The sequence below is a fragment of the Penaeus japonicus genome, unplaced genomic scaffold (genome assembly GCF_977035675.1).
Source record: "Penaeus japonicus unplaced genomic scaffold, GWHDUDI00000001_assembly GWHDUDI00000017, whole genome shotgun sequence".
In the NCBI taxonomy this organism is placed as follows: Eukaryota; Metazoa; Arthropoda; class Malacostraca; order Decapoda; family Penaeidae; genus Penaeus; species Penaeus japonicus.
Window position 1 is genome coordinate 26,916,015 of NW_028234419.1, and position 10,000 is coordinate 26,926,014.

Genomic DNA, 10,000 nt, shown 5'->3' on the forward strand with positions numbered 1-10,000 from the left:
ATATATGTATATATATATTCATATGTATATATGTATATATATGTATATATAATATATATATTATATATATATATGTATGTATGGTATACATATAATGTATGTATGGGTGTGTACATAAACATACACACACACACACACACACACACACACACACACACACACACACACACAAACATATATGCATTTACGATAAATAGGCATATATGTATATGTATATAAAAACACACACTGTATGTATATATATGTACAATAATGACTAACTTTTCCCAACAGTCATATCTGCCATCTACCTAACATTTAACTAAATAAATAACTGAATGTTGATATAAATGATTTCCATATCCTTAAAAAAAAAAAAAAAAAAAAAAAAAAAAAAAAAAAAAAAAAAAAAAAATATAATATATTATATATATATATATATAATATATATTATATATATATATAGTTATATATATATAATTAGATAATACATATAAATATATTATATATATATATATATTATCTAGATATTATAATATATATATATATATATATATATATATATATATATATATATATATATATATATATATATATATATTCTTCAGAAACATATAAATAAACAAGAGAAGAAGCACATTCCTACAGGATATTAAAACACGTAATTATATTAATTCGAAATTCATATTCTAGAAAAAAGGAGATACATCAAAATGTGATAAAACAACCGATAAAGGCGAAGGACCGATACAAAAAAGATTAATAATACCTTTCATTATACCACAAGGACATCTATCTTTGGTATGCCTGGATATGCCAATCAAGAGTGGAGCTTTATCTGACACTCTGACTCGTCAAGGGTGGAGCTTTATCTGACACTCTGACTCGTCAAGGGTGGAGCTTTATCTGACACTCTGACTCGTCAAGGGTGGAGCTTTATCTGACACTCTGACTCGTCAAGGGTGGAGCTTTATCTGACATTCTGACTCGTCAAGGGTGGAGCTTTATCTGACACTCTGACTCGTCAAGGGTGGAGCTTTATCTGACTCGTCAAGGGTGGACTTTTATCTGACACTCTGACTCGTCAAGGGTGGAGCTTTATCTGACACTCTGACTCGTCAAGGGTGGAGCTTTATCTGACACTCTGACTCGTCAAGGGTGGAGCTTTATCTGACACTCTGACCCGTCATTGGGACTATTCTGCCATTACAGCAACGTTACAGCACCTTCATGTATTCATAACTGTACAGTAATTGCAATCATATTAATTTGAGTGATGTTCGAATTACAGTCTGGGAAATACTACATACATGTAGCTTAATGATTGCCCATTGCGTGGGACTTTCTTGCAAAATCTATTAAGTGTTTTTCTTTGTAATTCTTATTACGCTTTCAAGACATCATACAATAGTCCCTCTAATTATGATTTACGAAAAAGAATTTTATTCTTAGTCTGTAAACAAAAATGTATTCTAGCAACACAAATTGAATATATTTCTTACTTCAAGGTCTAATAATGATAACAATGATTAATAAAAAGTTGATCAAAATCTACTTAAAGTACAATAATGAACCCAACAATCAAGACATAATAATAATAATAATAAAAATCATCATCATCATAATTATAATATTGATAATAATAATATCATCATTAATTTTCCTTTAATGGCTTCTCACACCATTGCATCTAGACTCTTCCCAAACGACAGGTCAGACTGAGATTAGATTAAGTCCAAAATCGATTGGCTAATCACAACCTAAAACTTTACAACCAGTGAAGAAATAAACAAGGACAGCTGTGAGAACATGGCGACTAGTGCAAGGAATACTTAGATAGGCGAAAGAAGCTGATAAAAGAGGAGGAAGAATAGAAGCAGAGAGAAAATACAGGTACATATTTTCGCATACATAATTTACGAATGCCGCTGCCAATCCCCACTCCCCCCCGAATAAAAAAAAATTATAAATAAAATTAAAAAAAGGAAAATTCTGAAGAGGAATAGTTCGAAATCTACCGATAAAAAAACACATATAAAAGATACGAAACAGTCTTATCCTACATTATCTACACAAAAAATACAAAACAGGATCTAAAACGTATCCATAAAACTGCACCTACGTACAAAAAAAAAATATATTCGTGAAAACATTAAGAGAAAAAAAAAAAAAACTACGTACAAAAAAGACACAAACTAATCCACCACGGATCAAAGACCTCGCGTATCCACAATCCCATTCAGAAGACTCAGCACCCAGCGCCCTACAAGCGACGAAGACAGGTCCTCGTCAGGTGGAAGCCGGGGACACGGCTCCTCTCTCCAACAAGGCCTGAAGGTTGCGGACGCCGGAGGGGGCAAGTGGGAACACCGGCGGTCTTCCACAGGTGAGTCTTCCCGATCTGTCTCGACACACATCAAGAGTACTTCTTCTAGACCTGTTGATGGAGGGAGGGAGGTTGAGGACATGTTAAGGACATGTTTGGTTTTGAGATTTATTAGAGGTGGGATTTAATTGAGATTGGTTGGAAATGTTTCTTGTGTTCAAAAAAAGGTTTTTTTTTCGAGGTACGCAGATTTTTTTTAAAGATTTAGAATGGGGTATTTCCGAGAGAGCTTCGTAGATATTAATCTTATGCTTAAATTGGATATAGGTTAAATATGTTCATCACTTTTTTTTAGATTTATAAAAATGTTCTAGGGAAACGATGGGAAATATAACACAGGTTTTGGAGAGAAAGAGAGAAAAAAAAGTAACAAACTGAAACTGAAGATAACAAAAATTAACAATGATTAGAGGAATCAGAAAAACAACGAAAAGTAACACAAAAAGACGACTTAAAAAAAAAGAAAAAAAAGAAAGAAAAAGAAAAAAGGGACCCACAAGAACAACAACAAAAAGACACGAGAAGAGACCAAACGCAAACCATTCACTCAAGGTTAACCAGCGCCTCTTACCCTTTCCGCAAGTAACAGAACACGGCGAAACAAGGAGTCTCCAACGGTACTCGTCCAGGGCGTCAAGTTGAACCTCTTCGTCAACCCCGCCTTCAGAAGTGAGGTTGCTGGGGTTAAAGGGCTTGAGCTCAAAGGAATTGGGGTTGAGCGTGAATGTATTGTTCTCCGACACTTGTTCGCCGACGAAGAGAGGGTTCTGGAAGTCTATGGAATCCGGCGTCACTCTGCTATTGGTTTCTTTCGCCATTACTGAAAGGAGGCAGGATTTTGATTTTCTTTTTTCTCTTTTTATGCGCAATGTCATAAGCCGAGTCTTTTGAGGTCTTTCGTCCTCGAAGTTAATCAGCAAATATAAGAGCTGTTCTTTATAGATAATCAGTTATAAACAATGGTTATAATGATAATGATAAACCAGGAACAAGAACAGGCGGTCCATTGATAATAGAACTATTATTACTATGGTGGGAGCGGGGAATTAGTGCTTGTGATGGCGGTGGCAAGATTGTCATGAAATCGTGGTATTGAGAAAGTGGATTAAAGTTTGATCTAACCAAAGCGAGAATAAAGTGACAGTGTAGATATCATAGTCTTTTCAGGTAAATGACGGACGCTTTTAGAATTGAAAACTTGTCCTGGACAACTGTATATTCCAACAAATGGAATATATATATATATATATATATATATATATATATATATATATATAATAACAAAGAAGAAAGATTTGGACATTACAGTAAGGAATCAACTAAAGAGATAAAGAGAGACGGTAAAAAAGAGACGCAAGAAACCCACACGTGGAATTCAGCTCGTCCACCAGAGACAACAACAGCTGATCGCTAATGGTGCTGGAGATCGGGTGGGACGATGACGTCACATCACGCTTCCTCCGCCTTCCAAACCACGTGTCCTGCCGGGGGCGGTATTGCTGCTGCACGTGCTGGTGTGCCTGTCTCTGATAAGCTTGCTGGGACGCCGCTTCCTGGTAGAACGGCTGTCGGAAATCCTCGTGGTTTGGGTTAACTTCGAGTGGATAGGCGCGCTCGATCGGCTCCATGTCTGAAGAACGCTGGCGCTCGTATTCCGTGAAGATCGTGTTGCGCAGAGGCGTTCCCTCGTTCGAGAAGTCCTGTGGAGGAAGGAAAGAGATTTTCCTTATCGAGAATCATAGGCGGACTGCGAGAGAATGAACGGATTAATGTCAACATATAGATATGTTATTCGAAGAATTTTGCTACTTATTATTATTTTTTCTGCTACTTCCGCCACGTTTATGCCATCAAACCCGAAATAAATATTCAACATAACATCACCCACTCTTTAAGACATTGAAATCAGAATAGTCTACCCCAACAATCACTACCCACCATTTTCTAAACACGACACCCGTTTTCTATGGAATCCCGTCTACGGCTTCCCACTTTCTATGGAACCCCGCCCACGACTTCCCACTTTCTACAGAACCCCACCCACGACTTCCCACTTTCTATGAAACCCCGCCCACGACTTCCCACTTTCTATCATCGCGGACTCACCAAACACTTCCCGTTGAGACAGTAGGCGGAGCGGCCGCCGGTCCCTCTAGCGCAGTCGGTGCCGAAGGGGAACCAGCCGTCGCCGCCATTCACCCGATAGAAGCGGTAGTTGAGGCGCGCGTCCTGGCAGGCCACGGTGCAGGCGCGGTCGGGGTCGTCTGCGGGAGGAAGGGGAAGTTTTGACCTCGAGAAGGAAGTTGCAGAATGTGATTTGGTTTCATGGAATTGTGCAGGGGAAATTTATTTACATGTAATATGGTTTGGTTTCATGCGGTTGTGTAAGGAAAATTTCATTATATGTAATGTGATTAGTAGAATCTTAGCAGATGTAAAAGCTGTTTTTTATGTATAATCAGTGCATAACCAATAATGATACTATTATTGCTAGATTATCATTATTATCATAATAATAGTGATAGTATAATGATTATTTTAGTATAGGGATGATAATTAGTATCAGTAATAATGATAATCACTATTACTATAATAATGATAATCAGTATAACTATAATCATAATTGTTATCATGATCGCAACAACAGTGACAAAAGCAATAACAATGAAAATAATGATCAGCATTTTAATTCGAATAACAACAAAAATAAAAATAAAAACAAACTTACCTAAAATAGGCAACTAATATTAACCACAAAGAACACATAATAAAGCGCCTATCCAAAAAATAATAATAATAACAAAATAAGAAAAATAAAGAATATTACCTTTAGTACTTGACAGCTGCATGCCAATTCCAGACAGCTGATCCACTTCAGTCATATAACGACGACAAACTTCACTTGCATATTCAAATGTCGACTGGATTCTCTCACAACCCTAAAAAAAACCGTTACAAGAATGTTTTTTTTAGGAAATAGTGATTATACACTATGATGGGTATTGTGCTAACTACTAAGAGTGTTTGAGTGATGGTGTTACTTATTTGTTTTGTTTTGGTTTTGGAATATGTAGAAAAAAGGGTACGAATGAAACTTTATATCTTGTCGGCGCAAGTGGTGTATTTGACGCGTTTCGAATACTTTTTTTTCGTCCGAATTGCATGATAAAAGTGTTCGAACCGCGTCAAATATTTCTCTTGGTCTGTTCAATTATTCTATTTTTTTATTTATTTATTTTTTTATTTATTTTTTTTTACTACATTCGGCTTTTCGGTCTGATAAAGCAACATGTATTTTTTTTGTCTTTATATATTTACTCACTTTCACTTTACCTATTCTCGAAAAACTGTTACATATATTGTGATAGATATACAGGCAAGTATGAATCAACTTTGATCATAAAAACAATGCCCTTAATACATGATGCAGCACACAAGACACACACAAAACAATAAAATCAGTTTATAAATATATAGGAAATACAAATAAAGCTCTCAAGATTCACCCCCCACCCAAAAAAAAAAAAAAAAAAAAAAAAAAAAAAAAAACTACAACGCAAAAATCATAGAAATTACTTACCGAAATAGAAGGATTGCAAATCTGGATATTCCTGTTGATGCCCGTGCATCTGTGGCTCCTGCAATCACGGCTCACAAGTTGAATTCCTTTGGCAGAGGAGACACAGCTGGTAAGAGAAAGAAAAAAAAGGGAAAAAATGTATTGTTTTCTGTTGAATGCCGTTTTCTGTTACAATGCGATCGTTTTATTTTTATTTTATTTTTTATTTTCTTTTTCTTTTTTTTAATTCAGGATATCGTTTTTATGGACTAGCTGGATACGAGGTTATCTATTTTCTCGTTCTCTTTCATTCCCTCGTTATCATTTTTTTTTTAATGTGGTAGGCAGGTTTTGTTTTACTATATTAGGAGGATTTATATATGCCACCCGATAGGCTTTCGCAATATTGCAATTGACTAAAATTGTGGCACAGAATCCCTACCATATCGTTATGTTCTTTAAACTAAGCCTGAGAAAGATATTGCAATTTTAAGGGAGGACTATATATCTATATATATATATATATATATATATATAATATTATATATATATATAATATATATTTTTTTTTTTTTTTTTTATATATCTATATAATATATATATATATATATATATATATATATATATATATATATATATTTTTTTTTTTTTTTTTTATTTTTTTTTTTTTTTTTTTGCAGTCTCTTACTTTCAAAGACAAAGACGAAACAAATAACTATTCCCAAGAGATGGAGAAGAGGAAGGCGACCTGTGCTTGAGGCTACGAGTGCCAAAGCACAAAGCAACCATACTGGCACAGGGGCAACATTGCAGCCGCTGCATGTGGTATGTTTCGCCTTCCTCTTCTCATTCTACTTGCACCGCCGGTATTTAAGAGTCGAAAGTCGACATCTTAATGTGTGTCACCGCTCATAATAAATCACAATAAAAGCAAAATAAACGAATAAAAAAAAATCACAATAAAAACAAAATAAACGAATAAAAAAACAAGCAAAATAAACCAATAACAAAATAAACTAATAACAAAAAACAAGCAAATTAAACGAATAACAAAAAAAAAATAATAAATAAATAAAAATCACCAAAAAAAACAAAATCATCCCCACGCTCCCAACACTCCCACCTGGCGCGACACGTAGAGGCAGGAATCCACGGACCCCACACGCCCGTTTCGCCGTATCCCGCCGGAGGTCGGGTCGTGGTAGGTCGTGGGGGCAAGGTCGTGCGGCGGGTGGTAGGGTTGGAAGGTCCCAGTGGGCGGTGGGGGTCAGGGGCGCCCATGTCAGGTCGGCAGGTCAGTGGGTCGGCGCCGTAGAGAGCATCGGCCTCACAGCGGAACTCCTGAAGGGGGGGGGGGGGGGAAGGAGAGAGCGGGAGGGTTAGATGGCGAACGAAGTAAAAGGAGTTAAGAGAGAATGTAAAAAAAATGAAAAGAAACATTAAATCATAAAAAGAAAGAACATGTTTAAGAAATATGTAAAATAGGAATATTGGAATGAAAAAAAAAATCATAACAAGAAAAAAACATGTTTAAGAAGAAAGATCGAGTGAATAAACAACGAAAAAATAAGAGAAATGATAAATAACCGAAAATCAAAAAGAGAGGAAAAATAAAAACAAGGAAAATCGTAAAAAGAAAAGTAGTAAAAGGTGATACAGTAAAAAAAAAAAAAAAAAAAAAAAAAAAAAAAAAAAAAAAAAAAAAAAAAAAAATTGAAGGAAAAAAAATAATTAAGAAAAGAAGAAGAAGAAGAAGAAGAAGAAGAAGAAAAAAGGCGAAAGCCACCAACCGTGCACACGCCGGCGACGCAGTAGGAGGGGAGGCTGGAGGGCGACGCGCACAAGGTTCCGTCGGGGAAGGACTTGCCCGAAGACTGGAGTCCTTTGCCGTTTGTCTCGCATTGCACCTCGCACGCGGCCGGTCCTAAGGGGGGGTGGAGGGAGGGAAGGGGGATGAGGGGGGGGAGTGTTAGTATACTATCTGTATGTAAATATTTTCTATCTACCATTTATTTCCTCCTTCACGTTTCACCTAATCAACTATCTCTACCAGGATGAAGACACCACTTCATCCTGGTAATAAATACACGAAGTAAACCACTATAAAAATATACGTGACCCATCACCCCCCCCCCTAAAAAAAAAAGAATATATATTAAAGAAACCAACAAACACATTCAAACACACACACACAAACACACACACAAAATAAAAAAAAAAACATAAATCCCACACACAAAAAAAAACACAAAAACACACACAGAAACCAACACCCCCCAAAAAACAAACAAACACACAAAAAAAAAAAAAAAAAAAAAAAAAAAAAATCAGGCAAATCCCACCATACCTCCAGCCGGAATCCTTGCCGCTAGTCCCGTCAAGAACGCCGAATTCCTTGCCGTTTCCCGACAAGTCTCGTCCGCGAAGTCCTGGAGGGTCTTACGACGACCGGCGCTACACTTCTGTACCGCCGAACACACGCGGTACCGGTACTCTCCGCGGCACGTTCTGGGGAGGGGGAGGGGGAAGGGTAAGGGGGGAGCGTGTTCGGAAATGAATGGGTGAGTAAATTAATGAATACTTACATATATACGTACATAAATGGTCATGCATATGTATGTGTATGTGTAGCGTATGTGTATGTATATAAATACACATACACACGGATATACAGTATATATATATATATATATTACATATATCTATCTATCTATATATATGTATATATATCTATTATATATATATTTATATATATACATATATATTATATATATATACACAATATATATGTGTGTATATATATATATATTATAATATATATATATAACATATAAATATATACATATATATATACACATACATACATAATATATATATATATATAAATATATATATATATATATATATATATATATATATATATATATATATATGCGTGTGTGTACGTGTGCGTATGTGTTTAAGGTATGTAAATCATTACATAGTTTTAAATTCTCATTCCCTGTAAGATTTATTCAGTAATATCGTTAGATTTAAAGTCTTCAGCGTTTTCCTGTTACCGTTTTGTCTAATAAAAGCTTTCCACAAAAAAACAAAAGACACACAAAAAACGAAACAAAGGAAAATCATTAAAAAAATCCCACTTACTTATCTATCCATCTACCTATCCATCTATATACCTTAAAAAAAAAACCCACAAGAGCCAGCGATATCCTAAAAAAAAATACACGATCAACTTGGGTAGAGCAACATCATATCAACATGAATCATGCACAATCAAAGGCATACTATTGATTCCCTGACCTTTAAACATTTCCAAAGTAAAAGGTTAAGAAACGACCTTCATTTTCGTATACATATCTAAGATCTGTTACGATCTGTTCTTTTCATAAAATCAATCATGTTTTTATAGATCTTAAACTTTTTTTTCCCCTTTGTAATGTACATTCAGCGAGAGGGATTTTTCTGATCATTGCCATTTCAATATTTCAAAGTTCTCTCATTTATGTATTATTATTTAAAAAAAAAAAAAAAATACGTTAGGAAGATAAAATATCGACCATACGAATCAAATTTGCAGTACAGCTAGAACGAAAAAACGAAAAATAAGGAAAATCAACCTTACAAGAACTAAAAAAAAAAAAAAAAAAAATCCACAAAAAGAGAATTAAAGAAATCAAAGATAAATAAATAAAGATAAATAAAAATAAATAAAAAAGGATCATCCACAAAAAGAGAATTAAAGAAATTAATTAAAGATAAATAAATAAAAATAAACAAAAGAAGGATCATCCACAAAAAAGGACAATTAAAGAAAAAAAAACTAAATCAAAAATCAAAAATAATCAAATTAAATTAAAATATAATCTAAAAAAATAAGAATTAAAAAAAAAAAAAAAAAACTTACCTGCACCTCCTCTCAGACAAAGACAGCCCCGTGCTACCAGAGGACAAGATGCCATCGACTCCGTACAGGCACTCGGAATTGCAGGCAGACCACGCCCCCCACTCGCCTCTCACGCCCGTGCTGCCGGACCCCAAGCCCGTAGGGAGGAGGGAAGAAGAGGAGGAGGAAG

General features: G+C 35.2%; 1 protein-coding gene across 1 annotated transcript in view; it reads right to left on the reverse strand.

The window, feature by feature from the left end:
- Positions 1-1,641: 1,641 nt before the first annotated feature.
- LOC122256041 (A disintegrin and metalloproteinase with thrombospondin motifs adt-1) overlaps positions 1,642-10,000 on the reverse strand; it is a 60,152-nt gene continuing 51,793 nt past the window's right edge. Inside the window, exons 14-23 of the mRNA XM_086546219.1 lie at positions 9,832-10,000; positions 8,272-8,432; positions 7,715-7,848; positions 7,048-7,265; positions 5,946-6,051; positions 5,193-5,304; positions 4,472-4,629; positions 3,732-4,065; positions 2,937-3,185; positions 1,642-2,416 (exon numbers count right to left, since the gene is read on the reverse strand). The exon at positions 9,832-10,000 is cut by the window's right edge and continues 100 nt beyond it. Of these exons, the coding sequence (XP_086402345.1) occupies positions 2,190-2,416; positions 2,937-3,185; positions 3,732-4,065; positions 4,472-4,629; positions 5,193-5,304; positions 5,946-6,051; positions 7,048-7,265; positions 7,715-7,848; positions 8,272-8,432; positions 9,832-10,000 (1,868 nt within the window). The 3' untranslated portion in view covers positions 1,642-2,189. The remainder of the gene's footprint in view (positions 2,417-2,936; positions 3,186-3,731; positions 4,066-4,471; positions 4,630-5,192; positions 5,305-5,945; positions 6,052-7,047; positions 7,266-7,714; positions 7,849-8,271; positions 8,433-9,831) is intronic.